The following is a 22660-nucleotide window of genomic DNA, read 5'->3' as shown; positions in this document are numbered from 1 at the left end:
CATTCTCCACTCTCATTTCGTTCTCTATGAACGGTATGCTCTGTTTGTACAGCGCGCAAGAAATAATACTTTTCACTGTATACTAATACATGTGACAATAATAAATCAGATCAAATCAAATATTGCCTGGCTCAGCAGTTAGTCTTCCACCAGGATAATGGAGGGGTCTGACCGCAGCTTGGTAAAGGGATCAGACAAAACTGCAACCACCCCCCCGCCCCTCCCACTCCACAGCCTCTGCTCCATCATCCTGCAGACCAACAGCCACAATTGTTGCTGCCCCCAAACATGTTGCAGCCTTTATGTGGACAGGTCATCTAATCTTCCGCCCTCACTATGAGGATGCAGTAACATTCGCTGTCATATCCACCAACTTATCATAAGCTCCACAAGTACTTTGCGGTACTTCCCTTTAAATAATGATAGTGCTAGGTCATTCTTGCAGCTGGATGATACTCTTTGCTGAGTGATGAATGAATATGCTGAGCAGATATACGTGGGCCAAGTTTGTAAATTGTACGTCAGATCAGCTTGAGAGCTGTTTTATATCATGAGCTGGCCATTTGGGAAGCTCCCAGTTAGTGCACAACACACTCCTGTGTATGCCCTTCCCAACGGGATCACAGCACAGGCCACACCAGAAGCAGACAGAGATGCTGCAATCCCCTCTCAGAGGACCTCCGGTGTCAGTGGAGAATTTACGTCATAAATACCTTAACTTCTTTTTTACTGTACTCATATTTAACTTGTTTCATTTAAGAAATGTTCTGAGGTACTCCACATTTTTACTTGGTAAGGGAATGTGACAGGCAGAGCATGGGAAGATTAGGAGCACTGATGCCTTACAGCATCAGAGACCCGGTTTGATTCTGTCCTTGGGTAACTGTGTGGAGTTTGCACGTTCTTCCTGAGTCTATGTGGGTTTCCTCCGGGTGCTCTGGTTTCCTCCCACAGTCCAAAGATGTGCATTGACTTCAGGAAATGTAGTGAAGGATATGCCCATCTACATCAACGGTGATGAAGTGGAAATAGTGAAGAGCTTCAGGTTTCTAGGTGTTCAGATCACCAACAACCTGCCCTAATCCCTCCACACCAACACTATAATTAAGAAAGCCCACCAATGCCTCTTTTTACTCAGGAGGCTAAGGAAATTTGGCATGTCCAGTACGACTCTTATCAATTTTTACAGATGCACCATAGGAAGCATCCTTTCCGGATGTATCACAGCTTAGTGTGGTTCCTGCTCTGCCCAAGATTGCAAGAAACTATGAAGAGTTGTGAATGTAGCCCAGTCTGTCACACAAACCAGCCTCCCATCCATTGACTCCATCTACACTTCCTGCTGCCTCTGAAAAGCAGCCAGCATAATCAAGGAACCCACGCACCTCGGACATACTCTCTTCCACCTTCTTCCATCGGGAAAAAGATACAAAAGTCTGAGAACATGTACCAACCGCCTCAAGAACAGCCTCTTCCCTGCTGCCATCAGACTTTTGAATGGACTCACCATATATTAAGCTGATATTTCTCTTCATCCTATCTGTAACTACAACACTATATTCTGCACCCTCTCCTTTCCTTCTCCCCTATGTACGCTATGAATGGTATGTTTGTCTGTATGGTGCGCAAGAAATAATGCTTTTCACTGCATCCCAATGACAATAATAAATCAAATAAAAAATAGATTAAGTAGATTGGCATGCTAAAATTGCCCCTTAATGTCCCAAGTTGTGTAGGTTTGGGGGATTAGCAGGGTAAATGGGTGGGGTTACAGGAATAGGACGGGGGATGGGACTGGTAAGATGCTCTGTCAGAGAGTTGGTGCAGACTCAATGGGCCAAATGGCCTCCTTCTGCACTTGTAGAGATTCTATGATTCTTAGAGGTGAAAGCAAGAAGGCAACAAGTTGACAGAGAGCGAGAGAATGCAAGAACTAGTGCTGCAAGAGATCAAGACTCTTTAAGGAAGCTTTAGTCTATGATCCTCATCATAATTATGAATATGATATTGGCATTAGATTAGGAGTTATCTCAATATTATGTTGTAAAAAAGTACAGGAATATAGCCACTTCCAATGTTGTGCAAATGATAAAAGTACAGTTGCCACCTTTAAGTGGGCCAACTGACTCACTGAATATTCTTCTAGTGGGAACAACACCACATCCAAAACGCTCCTTGAAACCATCAGAAAGTATAACAGCTGAGTATGATCACCAGGATATCTCTTTATTTTGGCCATAGAAAGAAGAAGTTCTAACATAGTCTATCATGAAATATTTAATGTGTTAACAAACATTGAAAATGCAGACAGTGACACTGAAAAAGTAGAGAGTGATACTACAGATATTGCCTTTGACACACAATGAAATATTCAGAGTATTAACAAACATTGAGGAAATAGGTGAAGATGTAGATTTTGATCCTGAGGATTTGAGAGTTATTCTGAGAATGCAGAGAGTCATCAAAATTATACATTAAAAATTGTAAATCTAATTAAACTAGTAAGAAGTCTCACAACACCAGGTTAAATTCCAACAGATTTATTTGGAATCACAAGCTTTCAGAGCGCTGCCCCTTCATCACCTGATGAACTACTTGTGCCCACCCCAGTCCAACACCAGCATCTCCACATCATAATTAAACTCGAATCAAGCCAAGTAAAGTAAATGAAAGTAGTTTTGTTGTGCAAAGCAATATCCTTTTGTCAAATAGTCTTTGAGTATAACAATTTTGTGTGATTTCAGAGATTTTTCTTTCATATTTGTGGGATTAAAAAAGTTAATTCAAATAATAGTGTGAAAGAATGTAATTAACTCAACTGTTGAATTAAATCTGTTGGATATAAGGAATGCTTCAAATAAATTACTTTGTAGAAACTTTTTTGTGTTCTGACTTGCAGCTTTAATGTCTATCTCATTCAGTCCAAATGCCTGTCGGGCAAATAGCTCAGCTTATTGCTTCATAGGAAAATTTTCTTGATCTTTTTAAATTTCCACTTTTAACTTTCATCCCTTTATTTCCCGAATGTCGGACAGATAGCCCAGCATGTCTGAAATTAAAACAAAAAATAGTCAGCAGGTCAAGTAACATCTGGAGAGATAGAAATTGTGAACCTACTCTTCTAATTCTAAGGTTCAGCCTGAACCTGTCCAGGTGGAGAAAAAAGTCAAGGCTTACAACTCTTCCTTTTAATAGTTTATTTTAACATGGATATCTTACAAACATTAGTACCCTTCCCCCTAATGTTACATAAGCACTTTACTTGTACGTGTTCTTCCTGTAACTTCAAAGCTGCACTGTTATGACCACAGCAGATGTTATTTGCTGGGCCAAACCCAAGGGAAACTTGTCTTACTGATCGTAACCTCTTTATTTTGGAGTCTGAAAGTTAGGAGAAAAGACTACTGATCTCAGAATCATAGAACTCCAGGAACACTTGTAGGATTTTTTAAAAATAAAAGAAGATTTATGAACAACCAACAAACTTAGGCACACAAGATTAAAGTTACAGAGTTAACCTGTCTTACAAAACATCCCCCAAAATACCCACTCACTCAGAACACACAAGTAAACTACTTGGCAAAACCTTCTTCTAGATTTTTAAGTATCAAATACTGTACTATTACCCCAAGCAAAACTGCTGTTACTTTAGTAATAGTATACCACACAGTGGTTAGCACTGCTACCCTCACAGCGCCAGGGACCTAGCTTCAATTCCAGCCTTGGGTGATTGTGTGGAGTTTGCATGTTCTCCCCGTGTCTGCGTGGGTTTCCTCTGGGTGCTCCGGTTTCCTCCCACTACCCAAAGATGTGTAGGTTAGGTGGATTGGCCATGGTAAACACATGGGGTTATGGGGGTAGGGCAAGGGGTGGGCCTGGGTAAGATGCTCTTTGGAAGAGTAAGTGCAGACTCAATGGGTTTGAATGGGCTCCTTCTGCACAGTAAGGATTCTATGGATCCTTCAATCCTTTGGACTTCACAAACCCTTCCACTCTGCTGTGGAAATCTAAGTTCAGAAACACACTGGTTTCTAAAAAAAAGACTTTTCTGGTCTCACTGGATGGCTATTTCAGGTTTCACATTTTCCCTCAGTACAGAACTGGCCTCAGACATCTTTTGTAGAGGGAGGTGGAGGGAAGGGGGAACATTGTTGTGCACTAGCCCCTCGCTGCACTGGCCCCTCGCTGCACTGGCTCCTCGCTGCACTGGCCCCTTGCTGCACTGGCCACTCGCCGCGCTAACCCCTCGCCGCGCTAACTCCTCGCCGCGCTAACCCCTCGCCGCACTGGCCCCATGCCGCACTGGCCTCTCGCCGCACTGGCCCCTCCCGCACTGGCCCCTCGCCGAACTAACCGCTCACTGCACTGGCCCCTCGCCGCACTGGCCCCTCGCCGCACTGACCCCTCGCTGCACTGGCCCCTCGCCGCACTGGCCTCCTGCCGCACTGGCCCCTCGCCGCACTGCCCCCCCGCCGCACTGGCCACTCACCGCACTGGCCCCCTCGCCGCATTAACCACTCGCTGCACTGGCACCTCGCTGAACTGGCAGGTCACTGCACTAGCCACGTGCTGCACTGGCCCCACGCTGCACTGACTGCCCGCTGCACTGACGCCTCACTGCACTGACCCCATGCTGCACTGGTCCCTCGCTGAACTAACTGCTCACTGCACTGGCCCTCGCTGCACTGGCCCCTCGCTGCACTGCCGCTTGCTGCACTGGCCCTTCGCTGCACTGGCCCCTCGCTGCACTGGCCCCTCGCTGCACTGGCCCCTCGCTGCACTGACCCCTCGCTGCACTGACCCCTCGCTGCACTGGCCCCTCGCTGCACTGGCCACTCGCTGCACTGGCCCCTCGCTGCACTGGCCCCTCGCTGCACTGGCCACTCACTGCACTGGCCTCTCTCTGCACTGGCCTCTCGCTGCACTGGCCCCTCGCTGCACTGGCCCCTCGCTGCACTGGCCCCTCGCTGCACTGGCCTCTCGCTGCACTGACCACTCGCTGCACTGACCACTTGCTGCACTGACTGTTTGCTGCACTGACTGCTCACTGCATTGGCCCCTCGTTGCACTGGCCCCTTGATGCACTGGCCCCTCACCACACTGGCCACTCGCTGCACTGGCCACTCGCAGCACTGGCCCCTCGCTGCACTGGCCCCTCGCTGCACTGGCCCCTCGCTGCACTGGCCTCTCGCTGCACTGACCACTCGCTGCACTGACCACTTGCTGCACTGACTGTTTGCTGCACTGACTGCTCACTGCATTGGCCTCTCGTTGCACTGGCCCCTTGATGCACTGGCCCCTCACCACACTGGCCACTCGCTGCACTAACCATGCGCTGCACTGGCCCCTCGCTGCACTGACCCCTCGCTTCACTGACCATTCACTGCACTGGCACCTCGCTGCACTGACCATTCACTGCACTGGCACCTCGCTGCACTGACCATTCACTGCACTGGCCTCTCACTGCACTGGCACCTCGCTGCACTGACCATTCACTGCACTGGCCTCTCACTGCACTGGCACCTCGCTGCACTGACCATTCACTGCACTGGCCTCTCACTGCACTGGCACCTCGCTGCACTGACCATTCACTGCACTGACCCCTCACTGCACTGGCCCCTCGCTGCACTGACCAATCGCTGCACCGATTACTCGCTGCACTGGCCCCTCATTTTTGTGCTGATTCTTGCGTTTTCCTTGTTGTTGAATTTGAGCCTCTCGGGTTTCCGTCGCTGCTCAGACCGGCAGCTGATTGGTCACATGATCCTGCAGCAGCGGAACTGAAGCGGGGAAAACAGGCGGCGGCACCGGAGAGCCGGAGCCGGGACCGGAGAGCGGGCGGCGGGACCGGGGACGCTGAAGGACGAGCCGGGCACACAGGGAGAGCCTGTCGGTGACAAATTCCAGATCAGATGGCTGCAATTGTCAAAGAAACCCAGAGGTAAAAACAAATACAAGTGGGAGATTCAAAAACTCTGCACTTTGCCTGTTAAAACCTGCTCTGACAGCCACACAGTGGTTCCAACTGCAGCCTCACAGCGCCAGGGACCCAGGTTCAATTCCAGCCTTGGGTCACTGTCTCTATGGAGTTTGCACGTTCTCCCCGTGTCTGCGTGGGTTTCCTCCCATCCTCCAAAGATACATGGGTCAGGTTGATTGGCCATGGTAAATCACCCGTTCGTGTCAGGGGGACGAACAGGGTAAATACGTGGAGTCGTCGTGTCGGGATGGGACCTGGGTGGGATTATTGTCAGTTTGGGGTTGATGGGCTGAATGGCCTCCTTCTGCACTGTAAGGATTCTATGACTCGCAGGTTATTAGGGGTATATGGGGAACGTGGAACTTCAAACACATCAGCAATGATCTTACTGAATGGTAAAGCAGGCTCAAGGGGCCGAATGGCCTACTTCTCCTATTTGGCATTTTCCTATTAAATAGCATCAACTTGCTGTTTATGGAGTTGGGGGGGGGGGGGGGGGGGTTCCAGCAGCAGCATCTGTGCGGGGAAGAGCCGGGTGATATTATAGAGATGAAAGTTTGTGGTCTTTTGATAGAGAGGCTAAGGCTGGATGCCAAGACTCTGAGTCAGTTCAACCTGAAACAGGGGCTAGAACTGGTAACTCGATTATAGAGTTCATGCCATGGGCTGAAGAGGATACTTGTGCTCTGCCCAGTGTGTCACTGGAGGAAGTTGTAGTTAATATAAAACTGGATGTTCAATAAATTGACAACACACATGCAGGGGGTTGGGGGGTGCAGAGCCAGTGATGTGATGGAGGAGAGTGGAATCAAAAGAAATGTTGGAAGGGCAGAGTGGCTATTGACAATGTACATGTGAAAACTGATTCCATGTCTGGGGTAGATGTTGTTAGTAGCCAGTAGAGGAGGAGCGGGATGAAGGAAAGATCCTTTTAGTGAGGTGGGATTGAGGGAAGAAGGCTGCAAATGTAACAATGTAGATGCAGGAAGAAAAGTTTAAAATTTATTTATTAGTGTCACAAGTAGTCACATTAGCACTGCAATGAAATTAGTGAAAATCCTTTAGTCACCATTCTCCGGCGCCTGTTCGGGCACACCTGAGGGAGAATTTAGCATGGCCAATGCACCTAACCAGCATGTCTTTCGGACTGTGGGAGAAAACCAGAGCATCCAGGGGAAACGCACGCAGACACAGGGAGAATGTGCAAACGCTGCACAGACAGTGACCCAAGCCGGGAATTGAACCTGGGTCCCTGGTGCTGTGAGGCAGCAGTGCTAACCACTGTGCTACTGTGCCGCCCAAAGGAGAAGGCATTGCTGGGTTCACTCAGGCTACAGTCGGGCATCTATAAATGACACCAAATGAGGGCCATCTCATTGAGTTGGACAATGAAGGAGAGTCATTGGAGGAGAGTGGTGTAGCTGCCCATGTCTAAGTCTGCCAAGTTATCACAAGAGGATGCCAGTGCTGACTTTGGGTGGGGATGTTTAGATGTTCTATAGTATTTGATAAATAAACAAGTAAAACAATCAATAGAAACCCATACTGACAAGTTGTTAAAATATTGACCTGAAGATTTTCTAAATAGAAAGGTGCATCAGTATTTTCATAAACAATTGTTATCTGAGTATCATAAAAGGTTACAGAACAGAGGACTTTTCATGCTTATGCATCTTTGAAAGAATAGTTGTGCTTAGTCCCACATCCCCGCTTGTTTATAATTATATTGTAACAAATGAAATTTAAACAAAGAAAATTTAAACAAAGAAAATTCAGTGGCTGAAATCTTAATTGGATGAAAGGAAACTTATCACCTTTTTGATGTCAGCAAAAGCTTTATTATCATATGATCCATCTGGGCCTCCTCCTGAGGCCCCTGGCATCACAGATGCCAGTTCTCAGCCAATTCAATTCACCCTATGTGATATCAAAAGTTGGCTGAAGGCAATGGATACTGCAAAAGCACGACAATAGTACTGAAGACTTGTGCTCCAGAACTAGCTGTCCCCTTAGCCAAGCTGTGGAAAATTGCCCATGTATATTCTACCCACAAAAGTTGAACAAATCCAACCCGACCAATTACGGTCTCACTAGTCTACTCTCGATCATGGAACGAGTCATCAACAGTGCCATCAAGCGGCATTTACACAGCAGTAACTGTTCACTGACACTTGGTTTGGGTTCCATCATTACAACCTTAGTCCAAGCATGGACAGAGAAGCTGAACACCAGTGGTGAGGTGAGAGCTGCTGTCCCTGACATCCAGGCAGCATTTGACTGAATATGGCACCAAGAAACCTGAATAAATCTGGAGTCAATGGGAATAAGGGGAAAAACTCTCCACTGGTTGAAGTCATACATGGTGCAAAGGAAGGTAGTTGTGGTTGTTGGAGATCAATCATCTCAATGCCAGGACTGCAGGAGTTCCTCAGGGTCGTGTCCCAGGCCTAACCATCTTCAGTTGCTTCATCAATGACTTTTCCTCCGTCATGAAGTGAGGGGTAGGGATGTTCGTGGATAATTGCACAATATTCAGCACCATTTGCAAATCCTCTGACACAGAAGCAGCACATACATACGCAGCAAGACCTAGCCAACATTCAGGTTTGGTGTGATAAGTGGCAAGTAATATTTGTGACACAAGTACCATGCAATAACCATCTCCAACAAGAGAGAATCCAATCATCTGTCCATGACATTTGATGGCATTATCATCACTGAATCCTCCGTTGTCAATATTGTGGGAGTTACCATTCACCAGAAACTGAACTGGACTAGCCATATAAATATTGTGATTATAAGAGCAGGTCAGAGGCTGGGAATTCTGTGGGAAATAACTCACCTCCTTAATCCCAAAGCCTACCCACTGTCTACAGTGCTCAAGTCAGGAGTGTTATGGAATACTCTCCACTTGCCCAAATGAATGCAGCTCCAACAACACTCAAGAAATTTGATGCCATCCAGAAAAAAGTAGCCCGTTTGATTGGCACCCCATCCACCATCTTCAATATTTGCTCCCACCAGAACTGGAGCACAGTGACAGCAGTGTGTACCACCTACAAGATACATTGCAGCAACTCACCCAGACTCCTTCCAAATCTGTGACCTCTTCACCACCTAGAAAGACAAGGGCAGTAAAACATCTGCAAGTTTCCCTCCAAGACCGGCCTGATTTGGAACTATGTTACCGTCCTTCTTCTGTCGCTTGGTCAAATTCCTGGAACTCTCAAACAGCACTGTGGGTAGACCTACACACTACGTGGACTGCAGCAGTTCAAGAGGTAGCTCATCACCATCTTTTCAAGGGCAGTTAGTGATGGGAAATAATTGCTGGCCCAGCCAGGGATGCCCACATCCTGTGAAAGGATTTTTAAAAACCCTGCTGGTGCGGGATATGGGAAATGTTGGTACACTACCTAGTTTGATGAGCATCTAGCCTGACACACACTTAACCAGAAAAGCAGAATTCCCTCTCTTGACATTTGAAGTTTGTAATTATTTGTTTTAATGAAGTAATTTGAATCCCTTGCTAGTTTTGTATGCCATGACATATACTTGAATTATTATATCTCTCACTTGACAATGTCAAATAAAATAGGGAGTAAGATTAAATACTTGGACTCCAGTTCTCAGGCACACTTATTTTTAGTTAATGGACCTCAAATGACACTATTTAAGGAGTCCTAAAACATGCTGTTTCAGCGTGATTTGGATTGATGTTCACTGCTAATTTTTTAAGAACAAAATACCCTCCATTTACATAGCACCATATTTCTTGAGAATATCCCAAGTGCTTCACAGTGACTCACTTTTTGAATTGTGGTCATTGTTATTTAGAGAAAGACAGCAGTCAAATTATGAACAGGAAGATCCTCAAACAGTAAATAACTAGCTGCGTGCATACTGGTGTTGATTGAGGGAGAAAGGTTGGGCAGTCTCTGGGAGATTTCCTGACTCCTCATTGAAAATTGTTTTTAAAGTTTATTTATTAGTGTCACAAATAGGCTTACATTAACACCAATGAAGTTACTGTGAAAATCCCCGAGTCACCACACTCTGGCACCTGTTCGGGTACACTGAGGGAGAATTTAGCATGGCCAATGAAACTAACCAGAACATCTTTTGGACTGTGCGAGGAAACCGGAGTGCCCAGAGGAAACCCACGCAGATACGGGGAGAACGTGCAGACTCCACATAGACAGTGACCCAAGCCAGGAATCGAACCCAGGTCCCCAGACCTGAGAGGCTGCAGTGCTAACCACTGTGCCATCATGCCGTCCTATTGCTGCCAGCAGTAATGTCCATTTAATTAGGGACTTAAACTTATGGGTTATCAAAACACATCTTTGTAAGGTAGTGCCCCTCAAATTATGCCGTTGAAAGTCCCTATTTCCTATTACTGTCTGAGCTGAAGTCTTCGCCTGAATTTTGTGCTCAAATCTGCTTTTTAAAATTACATAGAGACTGAGTAAAGTTACTAATTTGACTCATTTTCTCTTTTGTACAGCATAAAGCAAGCTGTAACATTAATCAATGGAATTGATTCTGGTAAATTTCCACGACTGCTGTCTCGCATCCTTCAGAAACTTCACTTGAAGGTACTTGATGGAAAACATGTTTATTTTATATATGACAATAGGATATCTGAATGAAACAACTAAATTATATTACCATCATGATGTGTATTGTTGATGTTTTGAGAAGTATTGAATCCCTTTACAATGTGGTTACTTTGCCGTGCTGCTTGGTTTGATTTAAAGAGCTTGAATTCATCCTGCCGCTCACAGATGTTTTTATGAAAAACCTTTGATTTATTTTTGGGTTTGGGACAGACTTGTGCTTTCTCTTTTTTGCTCGTTGGAGTTGTGATTTTACGTATAAAGTCCAACATTTCCACTTATACTGATTTTTAAACACTTGATTCAACCAGACTTATTTTCCTATGTATGTTGATCAGTAAATAATGCTTCAAATCTGCAATAGAAACAGAGAATGCTGGAAAACTTAGGGATAGGAGTAGGTCCTTTAGCCTCTCAAGCCTATTCATCCCACCATTCAGTAACTGACCTGTGACCTAACTGTATATACCCACCTTGGTCCCGTAATTTCTTCATACCTTTGGCTAACAACCTAGCTATCTTAGTCTTAAAATTAACAATTGAGCTTGCATCAATTGCTCTTTGTTCCTTGTGCTTGAAGAAGCCTTTCCTAATTTTACTCACGAAAGATCTGGCTCTGTGTTTTTTTACAGTATATGCTCCCCAGTCCCAGATTCCCCAAACAGCAGAAATAGATTTTTTTAATCTTCCAAAATGATTTTCCTTAATATTTTGAAAACTGACTAAACTGCCTCTTAACCTTCTAAATTCCAGGGATTGCAATCCTAGTTTGTTCAATCTCTCCTCACAGATTAATTATACAGTTTATACATTAGGGACTGTACAGGATTTCTACGCCACAGATGCGGATGCAGGATAGTATGTTGTCTCCCAGGTGCCAGGGTTAAAGTGTCAGGATGCTCAGAGCAGTTGTGTGAGTGGTCAGTCATGATCTGTGTCGGTTCCAATGACATGGGTGGAGAGAAAGATCATTTCTGAGTGTTGGACTTTAGAGAGCTAGGGGAAGACTAGCAAGGAAGACCGCAAAGTAATTTCTGATTATTCCTAGTGGTATGTGCTAGTGAGTACAGAAATAGGATAGAGCAGATTAATGCGTGATTGGAGAGATGATACTAGAGGGAGGGTTTTAAATTCCTAGGCACTGGGACAAATTCTGGGGAGATATTGCAAGGTTTAGGCCTTTTAGGTGTAAAATGCTTCCAATTGGAAAAAAAACTTTAAGGTCTAAATTTTTAAACTCTAACACTAGTCGACCGACAAAGTATGAATAGTCAGTATTTAAGAATCAAGTGGAATTTATTATGCAAGATTTTACATATATAATCATAGAATCCCTACAGTCCAGAAGGAAGCCATTTGGCTCATCGAGTCTGCATTGACTCTCCGACAGAACCTCTTACCCAGGCCTGCACCTCTGCCCTACCCTCAAAACCCCATATATTTGCCCCACTAATCGCCCAAACATCTTGGGACACTAAGGGGCAATTTAGCATGGCCAATCCACCTAACCTGCACATCTCTAGACTGTGGGAGGAAACCCACGTAAACGTTGGGAGAACGTGCAAACTCCACACAGTCACCCAAGGCCGGAATTGAACCCGGGTCCCTGGTGCTGTGAGGCAGAAGTGCTAACCAGTGTGCCACCCTGCCACAAGAAGGAGCAACGGCAACGCAGAAGATTTTCATCCCTCAAAATCCCAGGAACTCTTAGTGCTGTCAGCACCGACAATGTCCCTCATCTTTATCTTTGAAGTGATGTTGAACTGTGCCCAAAAGAGTTCTACCCCTAAACCGTGGTGTCACTGTGCCAATGAGAATAATGGTTTCTCAACTTAGCTCCATTCCATCCTTTTTGGAGATGGTCCAAATTGACTCCTCCTATTGGCCATAGGATGCAAGTCATCCTGGGTCACCCTACCTTCGCAACAACTCCTGCCTTATGGGTCATAAAGTTTACATTTTCTCACAAACAAATATACATCTTCTCCCAGCAACAGAGAAGCCATAGAGTCACGTTCTCTTGTCAAGATATCTTGATCCAAATCACACAAGCTATTAAAATCAACAGTTAAGACCACTTCTTATCATAATATCAGAGAATAAAGGATTCCTCTCTGGTACAGATTAATAAAAGTAATGGATGGTTTGGTTAAACAAAAGGTGTCATCTTAAGTTCAGGCTGATTTTCAATGTTCTTTCATTCTGATTTAAAATGGGACACCGATTTGTATTGTGGCCATTAAGACAGCTTCAGCTCAGGACTCAAAGGAGCTCTGTGATAAAACAATAAAACATTATTCTTTCTTCACAAATAACTGCTTTCCTGTTCCCCAGCTCCCCTGACTGTTAATTGTCCAACAGAAAACCAAAACTGAAACTATAATTACAGAATAAAATCCATAGATATGACAGATTCTAAAAATTAGTAGAATTATCAAAATCTTACAGGTGGCACCTGTACAGGCCGGGTTCATTGCATCTCTACAGAACAAGGACTAATGTCCTTGTGGGGTAGTGTGCTAATGATGTTGAGCAGGATTTAAACTGATTTGACAGCGATGGGAACAAATATGTAACATTAGAAAGGAAAAACAAGGTGTATAATGATTGGAAGAGACAGCATGAAAGTAAGAGAGAGTACGATATTAGGCACGGTCAGAGTAAGAGGAAATGCAATAATGTCTAAATTATGTTTACAGTTCATATTGTAATTGCATGAACTATGTGATAAATAAGGTTGGTGAGCTGCAAGCACAGGTAGTCTTGTGGGAATATGGCATGCAACAATGGAGATCTTCCTCAAAAAAGTGCAAGGCTGAGTACTTCCCTGAATACAAGAGGTTTGGGATGACAGGGAATAAAGAAAGGTGGAGGAGTGGCCATATTGATTAATGAGAATATCAGTGCTGGAGAGCGAGGATATTCTAGAGGGGTCAAGGATAGAATTTATTTAGAGCAAAGAAATAGTAGACGTACCATTACACTAGTGGGTTTCTTTTTTATTGATCACCAATTAGTCAGAATGATTTGGAAAAGCAAGTTTACAAATTAAATGCTGAGAGTTGCAAGATTTTTCCTTCTCCTTCAGATAACATGCCCTAAGAAGGTGTTGGCGATAATGGACTTCCATTGGAATAATCCATGGTTATGCTTGGCCAAGTACTGCAGTGGTTTGCTGTTACCTTCTACAGTATAACTGTGAAAGGAAAGTATCCAGCATTGATGGGTTGAACATGGCTGGAGAAGATTCGACTGAACTGGGCTGAAGTCAACATGATGACCAATGGAGAATCAGGCTTTTCAGAAATTTGAGCAACATGGAAGACATTACAGTCCAACTGAAAATTAAAGATGGAAGCCAAGTGAAATACCTCATGGCAAGGTCTGTACCATTTGCTATTAGGCTGCAGGTGGAGGCTGACTTGAAGTGACTGGTGAAGACTGGAGTTCTGAAACCTGTCAACATCAGTGAATAGGGCACACTCCAGTCATCAAGAAATATGGATCCATAAGGATTTATGAAGACTTCAAGGTCACCATAAATCCAATGTTATGCGCTGAACCATTGTCTCGCACTGAAGACCTGTTTGCAGGATTGGCAGGAGGCCAAAACTGACCTGAGCCAAACCTATTTGCAGATGAATGTGAACAAGAAGTCACATGAACTTCTAACAATTGTGGCACACACAGGCTTGTTCCAGTACTGTAGATCGCCATTTTGTATCACATCTGCTCTTGCATTGTTTCAAAGGGCAATGGCTCAGATCCTGGGTGGACTGAGCGGAGTCCAGTGCTATCTGGATGACATTGGAGTGACTGGAAGAGATGAAGATGAAAGCCTTTGAAACTTGGATGTCGCCCTCTAGAGATTGGAAGACTATGGTCTGAGTCCGAAAGGACGAGTGTGAATTTTTATAATCCTCCGTTGGGTATTTGGGACATGTGGTTGACGCTACTGGCCTTTACAAATAAGGCCATTAACAGAGGCACCTGCTCCTCAGAATGTTATATAGTAAGAGTTTTAACAACACCAGGTTAAAGTCCGACAGGTTTATTTGGTAGCAAATGCCATTAGCTTTCGGAGCGCTGCTCCTTCGTCAGATGGAGTGGAAATCTGCTCTCAAACAGGGCATACAGAGACACTGTTTGAGGCCCTGTTTGAGAGCAGGTTTCCACTCCATCTGACGAAGGAGCAGCGCTCCGAAAGCTAATGGCATTTGCTACCAAATAAACCTGTTGGACTTTAACCTGGTGTTGTTAAAACTCTTACTGTGTTTACCCCAGTCCAACACCAGCATCTCCAACGCCGGCATCTCCACCTCGGAATATTAATCAGTGATGTTCCTTCCTGGGATTGTTGAATTATTATGGAAGATTTGTCCCAAATTTGGCAACAATTCTGAAACAATTCTATAATCTCTTGTGCCAGAACAAGTGGTCAGATCAATGCAATAGCACCTTCATGCAAGCCAAAGAGGCATAACTTAAGTCTGAAGCTCTCATGCACTTTGATCCTACTCTACTCTTCGGCTGGAATTTTACCGCCCTGCCCGCCACAGGATCAAACCGGGTGAGGAGCGGGCAATGGGAAGGTCCGTTGACCTTGGGCGGCATGTTATGGTTTCGGGATGAGCGAGGCCGTAAAATCCCACCATACAGTTAGCTTGTGATGCATCTCCTTGTGGTGTAGGAGCGATGATCTCCCATATCATGCCATTCGGTAAAGAAAGACCCACTGCTTTTATTTCTTGAACCTTGAGCAAATCTGAAAGTAACTGTGCCCAGATTGAACAGAAAGCACTGGGGATCATTTTTGGAATGAAGAAATTCCATCAGTTCCTGTATGGGAGAGAGTTTACATTGCTGACCGACCATCGTCCTCTCAACCATTTTTGGACCACACACAGGAATTCCATCACTTGCAGCAAGTAGAATGCAGTGATAGATGGTGCTTTTGTCTGCACATACTTGCACCATTAAGTACTGACAGTCACGTCTACACTGTAACGCGGATGGACTTTCAAGATTGCCACCACTAGGTAGTTCAGACTGCTTGAAGAGGAATATCTTCTCCTTTTGAACAGTAGACCACATACCTATCACTTCTAGGATAGTGAGAAAACACACTCAGTACAATGCTGTGCTCCAAGAAGTGATGGATAAGATTCTATTAGGAAAGACTTTGGAATTAACATCTAATCTGAAACTGGTCAGACTCCGTTTGGAGTATTGTGAACAGTTTTGGGCTCCATATCTAAGGAAGGATGTACTGGCCTTGGAAAGGGTCCAGAGGAGGTTCACAAGAATGATCCTTGGAATGAAGAGCTTGGCGTATGAGGAACGGTTGAGGACTCTAGGTCTGTACTCGTTGGAGTTTAGAAGGATGAGGGGGGGTCTTATTGAAACTTACAGGATACTGACAAGCCTGGATAAAGTGGACGTGGAGAGGATGTTTCCACTAGTAGGAAAAACTAGAACCAGAGGGCATAATCTCAGGCTAAAGGAACGATCCTTTAAAACAGAGATGAGGAGGAATTTCTTCAGCCAGAGAGTGGTGAACCTGTGGAACTCTTTGCTACAGAAGGCTGTGGAGGCCAGGTCAGATAGATAGGTTCTTGATTAATAAGGGGTCAGGGGTTATGGGGATGAGAAAAATATCAGCCATGATTAAATAGCGAAGCAGACTTGATGGGCCGAGTTGCCTAATTCTGCTCCTAAGACTCATGGTCTTATGTACTACTCCAGGAGATTGGAGCTGTCAGTTCAGTCAGGATGTCTTCGATGAGTGATCATTCCGCTATTGAGGAAGCAGACATTAGAGAAGCTACATGAGGGGCCATTGCGGAGTTGTACACATGAAAGAAGTAGCAAGAAGTTATTTCTGGTGGCCTGGACTGGATGCAGAAATTGAGGAGAAAGCTAAAACATGGTCTTTTTCTGTGAAGTAAGAAACCCGCTGCCCTTAGCACCGCTCCATCCATAGGAATGGCCTGAAGAGGCTTTGGCATTGTGTGCATGTGGATTTTGCAGGACCTTTTAAAGGATATATGTTCTTAGTAATGGTTCATGCTCACTCTAAATGGCCTGAGGTCACTGTGATGACATCTACCTCTTCTGTGGAGATCATGGAGAAGCTAAGAGTAGTCACTCTGGATTTCCTGAACAGTTGGTAAGCAACAATGAACCTCAATTTGTCTCACAGGAGTTTGAGAACTTCCTACAAGAAAATGGTATTCGACATATTCCTTCTGCACTGTATCACCCTGCTACTAATGGACCAGCAGAATGCTTCATTCAAACCCTGAAACTCACTTTGAAAGCAACCACGGAACAAATGCCTTAATAAATACCTACTGGTCTACCAAGACCTCATCTGCTTTACTCGTGATAAAGAGGCAGCTGCGTTCCGCATTCTTGAAACCTCCAAAAGGCTAAGGAGATTGTGCAACAACAAGCGCAAGTGGAACAGCAGGAAGGCGAGGCGAAACAGTTTTCCACCAAGGACAATTGGTTTTGGCTTGGACTACTCCACAGGGAAGAAAAGGGTTCCTGCCACCATCCTTGCACAGGCAGGATCAGTCTCCGACACTGTCCAGACCAGAGATGACATTATCTGGAGGAGACATGCGGACCAGTTATTGGCAGCAAGAACAGATCAGCCAAATCTGGAGGCTGTTGAAAATTCAGGATCAGACATATGAAGTCCTGACTTGAACCTTATGATAATGCCTGCACTACCAGACACTGGTCAGGAAAGCAACACCTCCCCCTTTGTTCAGACACAGAGACAACCTCCAATTCCTACATCAATGCTGGTTAAACCAATGACTAATGCCATCGGTGCAGAGATGAAAATGCCAGAGGTTCACCGTTAACTGTTCCGAGAGTGACGACCTCCAGACCGTCTGACTTATCAAGTGACTGTCTCATTGACTATTGTTCACATTGGACCTGTTTCAGGATGTTCAGTTTAAGGGGGGAGGAAATGTTATGTATTTGTTCCTATTGGCTCACTGGAGCTCTGTTATATTAATGTATACACCGGAAATGATGTAATAGACCTAGTGCGGGAAACAGAGAAGCAGCAGCCATGGAAGAGATTACAGACCACAAATAATTTCGTTTTTAACCAAAATCTGTCCTGTTTATCACATCTCCAATACACAACACCAATATGTTTCCACCTCCTTCCGTTTTCCCAGGAGTGGGTTGGGAGGCAGAAACCACTTAAGGCAATTAAAAAAGCAATTTTACAATTGCAATGCCTCTATCCCAACAGCTGATCTTTTAAATTAGTGCTCCTGATCCACCTGCTCTCCCTAATTGGACAGCAATCCTGGAGGCAGGCAATTGACTCCTGGAAAGAGCAATTGGAGAGCCCAGTGCTTGGAGGTTCTGGTCCATGATATGAAAAGATCTTGTCGTGTCACCAGAGTCTAAGGCAATAAAGATTTCACCCATGTTCAGCTAATTTCCTAACCAGGTCAGTCATTTGTCTTCCATCCCATAGGCTTCAAGTTTAGCTAACAACCTTTTTTTCTGAGAGACCATGTCAAATGCTTTCTGAAAGCCCATATAAATTACTCCCATAAACATTTCCCTGTTCACTACTTGGCTACCTCTTCAATTCCATCAAGTTCATCATCCACTTCTCAAATCAATGCTAACTCTCTGCTCAACTAAAAATTTTCAAGATGTTCAACTCACTAATTTCCTGAGAACACATGTCAGACTAACTGGTCTATATTTTCCCAGTTTTCTTTGCTACCTTTCTTGAATTGTGCATGACACTTTGCTGTTTTCCAACCTAAAGGAATGATTCCCCAATTCAGAGAACTCTGGAAGATTATAATTAGGGCAGCTACAATGTTCTCATCTGCTTCTTTTAAAACTGTGAATTGGAAGCCTGGTCCTGGAGATTTTTCACTTCATACCATTCATTTCTTTATTGTTGATATTTTGTTTATGTTAATTTTGTTGAGTTCCTGTCCTCGATTCAATAGTTTCCTTAAGGTGTCTGGCATGATGATCTTTCTCTCGACTGTAAATTTTCTGATCTCGTTTTATTTTACACTTTGTTTTTCATTGGTATGCAAATGTTTATTTTGCACTTCTAATTTAACAAAATATTAAAGTAAATTTAAATATACAGTCAGTGAAACTTGGTCTGGTCGCAAACTGACAATTTACACCATAGGACCTCTAAACTGGCAGCTTGTTTAAAATGTTATTTAAAGCCTTGTCTTAGTTCGGATAGAAGTAGTTAATTTTATAAGAACATTCTTCAAATGTAATGAGCTACTGTTCAAAACTAACTAATTACTTTTGCAGTTTACTGTGTTGATTAGAATCTCTTGCATCAGTGCGGTACTAATCAATTATGGTTTTTAGGATGAGCAGTCATTTAACGAAGAAGAGACAGAAAAGCTTCAAGTCGCACTTTCTCTGGAAAAACAAGACCTCCGCTTGGTGCTGGAAACTGTATCTTTTATCCTGGAACAGGTAAAATCATGGGAAATTGCATTATATTAAAAAATTGGATGTGGCTACATTCCTTTTGATTTTAATTAATACATTCAAAAGCTTGACAATAGCATTCCACTGAGTAGCATTGCAGGTTTTAGTTGTGGAACTACAGTAAAAATTATCTTAAAGTTTGATTTGAGCGCAGTGGTTAGCACTGCTGTCTCACAGCGCCAGGGACCCGGGTTCGTTCCTGGCTTGGGTCACTGTCTGTGTGGAGTTTGCACATTCTCTCCGTGTCTGTGTGGGTTTCCTCCGGGTGTTCTGGTTTCCTCCCATAGTCTGAAAGACGTGCTGATTAGGTGCATTGACCCGAACAGGCACCGGAGTATGGCGACTAGGAGAATTTCACAGTAACTTAATTGCAGTGTTAATGTAAGCCTTACTTGTGACGAATAAATAAACTTTAAAAGTAACTTTTACTTTATTTTGATACTAAAAGCTAACTTTTTTTTGGTATACAGTAAAGTCCCATCATTCGCAATTTCCTCTTTTCGGGAATTCGCTTATCCACATCTTTGTAGACCACCTCGTCTATTTTAGGTTCAAATTTTCACTTATCCATGGTATAAAAATAAAATTAGAAGCTGTTGAGGAAATAAGATAGTCTGGTACTAAAAGACTAATAAAATCAGGGTAGACTAATTTAGAAATGAATATAGTACAGAAAAGCTATGACGTACTTGGAATTACAAAGGTACAGATGCATAGAAACATATAGAATCACTGTTAGAGATTTTAAATATGTATTTTTGAAAGAATTCTGTACACCTTGGTCAAATACAGACTGCCCCAAGGCATATTGGGATGGAAGCTAAGTGAGATGAACCACATTCTTTAAAAACAATATGGCCACAGAGCATAGTTTTTATCAGTATAGTTCCCAGACACTAAATGAATGGGACAATTCATTTCTATTGATAAGGGATGCTTAGCAGACAGTGAGAAAGGCAACTCTTGAACTCTACGGAGAGACAGTGAGAAAGTTACCTTTGAACTCTATTACTTGCGTTATAGAGGTTGCTAAGAGACAAGTGGGTGGGAGCGTCCTAGACAAACGGACCAATGAATTCTCATGTTGCCAGAGAATAGGATGCAATTGGCCAAGGTAAATAATCCATATTAACATGAGTGGTCCATCCTATTAAGATGGACAGAGTAGGTGGGCAGATGATTTCTGAAGAAGCATAATTACAGAATGTCTTGGTAATTTAATTCGAGTAATTTGAGCTGTCTTAAGTTGCTCTCCCTCACAAAAGAACAAAGAAAATTACAGCACAGGAATAGGCCCTTGGGCCCTCCAAGCCTGCACCGACCATGCTGCCCGACTTAACTAAAACCCCCTACCCTTCCGGGGACCATATCCCTCTATTCCCACCCTATTCATGTACTTATCAAGACGCCCCTTAAAAGTCACTACTGTATCCGCTTCCACTACCTCCCACGGCAACGGGTTCCAGGCACCCACTACTCTCTGTGTAAAAAATCTGCCTCGTACATCTCCTTTAACCCTTGCCCCTCGCACCTTAAACCTATGCGCCCTAGTAATTGACTCTTCCACCCTGGGAAAAAGCTTCTGACTATCCACTCTGTCCATGCCTCTCATAATCTTGAAGACTTCTATAAGGTCTCCCTTCAACCTCCGTCGCTCCAGTGAGAACAAACCAAGTTTCTTCAACCTCTTCTCATAGCTAATGCCCTCCATACCAGGCAACATCCTGGTAAATCTTTTCTCTACCCTCTCCAAAGCCTCCACATTCCTTCTGGTAGTGTGGCGACCAGAATTGAACACTATGGGCCCGATGTTACCATTTTCATTCTAAATGCTGAATCTGGGCGTAGTACAGATCCGACTTAGAAATCCGTTTTCAGGCGCCCCCATACGCTCTCAGCCATCTCCAATCCGATTCGCGCTGTGGGCGGGGCTTAGCGCTTCTGGAACTATCGGAGCTCTGAACTGCGCATACGCAGTTAGAAAAAAATTGGAAAAGGCGCACCCGTGTCAGTTCGCTCTCGAGCCAGAGAAAGCGGCCCGGGAGTGAAAAGCGGGAGCGAGGGTGTATCTCAGGGCAGGGCGGGGGGGGGTGCAGATGGATCTCGAGTGGGGGGGGCAGATGGATCTCTGGTGGGGGTGCGAAGGGCGCAGGGGTGTCCGCTGCTACTCTGTGGGCGATCGGTGGGGGGGGGACAGGGGTGGCGATCGGTCTGGGCAGCGGGGGGGGGGTGGTGGATAAGGGGGACAGTGATGTGTGTGTGTGTCCCTTATTCACCCCCCCCCCCCCCACTACCCAGATCGATCGCCCGCAAAGTGGCAGTGGACCCCCCTGCACTCCCCACCAGAGATCCATTTGCCCCCCACCAAAGACCCATCTGCCCCCCCCCCCCGAGATACATCTTACCACCTTCCCCCCCCACGAAGACAACGATCTGCCTCACTCCCCCACCCCCCCAAGACAACGATCTGGCCTCACTCCCCCCACCAGACAACGATCGGCCCCCCCCCCCCCCCCAAAACTAGGCAACGATCCGACCTCACTCCCCTCCTCCCCCCTCCAACCAGAGAACGATCTGACCCACCTCCCTCCTCCCCTCCACCACTGATCTGAGTCAGGGAGCCGTTGGAAGCACTGGACGCGCTCTTCAGAGGCTGGAGCACCCGACTCAGACTTTTATTTAGCAGGTCCCTAAAAGCGCAGTTCCGGATCGGCAAACGCGGTGGTAAAGGGGGAAATGCTGATAGAGTTGGGTGGGCAGTTCATTAATTCAATTTAAATGCATGCAAATGCATTTAAATTGTCGTTGCACCCAATTTGGGTGCAGAACGGATCCCCACCATTCGTGGGTCTCGGTAAAGTGGCGACCTGAGCGGATGCAGGTGCAGATCGCGAAAAGGCCTCACACCCGACTTTACCGCGATTTCGCACCCGCAAATGGGCGCAAATTGTTGGTAAAATCGGGCCCTATATTCCAAGTGCAGCCTATCTAAAGTTCTATAAAGCTACAACATGACATGCCAATTTTTAAACTCAATAGCCCGGCCGATGAAGGCAAGCATGCCATATGCCTTCTTGACTACCTTTTCCACCTGCATTGCCACTTTCAGTGACCTGTGTACCTGTACACCCAGATCCCTTTACCTACCAATACTCTTAAAGGTCCTGCCATTTACTGTATATTTCCTATCCTTATTAGACGTTCCAAAATGCATTACCTCACGTTTGTCCGGATTAAACTCCATCTGCCATCTCTCCGCCCAAGTCTCCAACTGATTTATATCCTGCTGTATCCTCTGATGGTCCTCATCGCTATCCGCAAATCCAGCAACCTTTGTGTCATCCACAAACTTACTAATCAATCCAGTTACATTTTCCTCCAAATCATTTATATATATATATATATTACAAACAGCAAACGTCCCAGCACTGATCCCTGAGGAACACCACTTGTCACAGCCCTCCATTCCGAAATGCACCCTTTCACTGCTACCCTCTGTCTTCTTTGACCGAGTCAGTTTTGTATCCACCTTGCCAGCTCACCT

General features: G+C 44.8%; 1 protein-coding gene across 1 annotated transcript in view; it reads left to right on the top strand.

Annotated features, from left to right (window-relative positions):
* The first annotated feature begins 5743 nt into the window (after window positions 1-5743).
* commd10 (COMM domain containing 10) overlaps window positions 5744-22660 on the top strand; it is a 97669-nt gene continuing 80752 nt past the window's right edge. The window contains exons 1-3 of the mRNA XM_078214627.1: window positions 5744-5941; window positions 10488-10578; window positions 18991-19101. Of these exons, the coding sequence (XP_078070753.1) occupies window positions 5913-5941; window positions 10488-10578; window positions 18991-19101 (231 nt within the window). The 5' untranslated portion in view covers window positions 5744-5912. The remainder of the gene's footprint in view (window positions 5942-10487; window positions 10579-18990; window positions 19102-22660) is intronic.

Source organism: Mustelus asterias, chromosome 6 (assembly GCF_964213995.1).
Source record: "Mustelus asterias chromosome 6, sMusAst1.hap1.1, whole genome shotgun sequence".
Classification (NCBI taxonomy): Eukaryota; Metazoa; Chordata; class Chondrichthyes; order Carcharhiniformes; family Triakidae; genus Mustelus; species Mustelus asterias.
The sequence above is the reverse complement of the archived record's forward strand: the minus strand, read 5'-3'. Positions and strand labels throughout refer to the sequence as shown.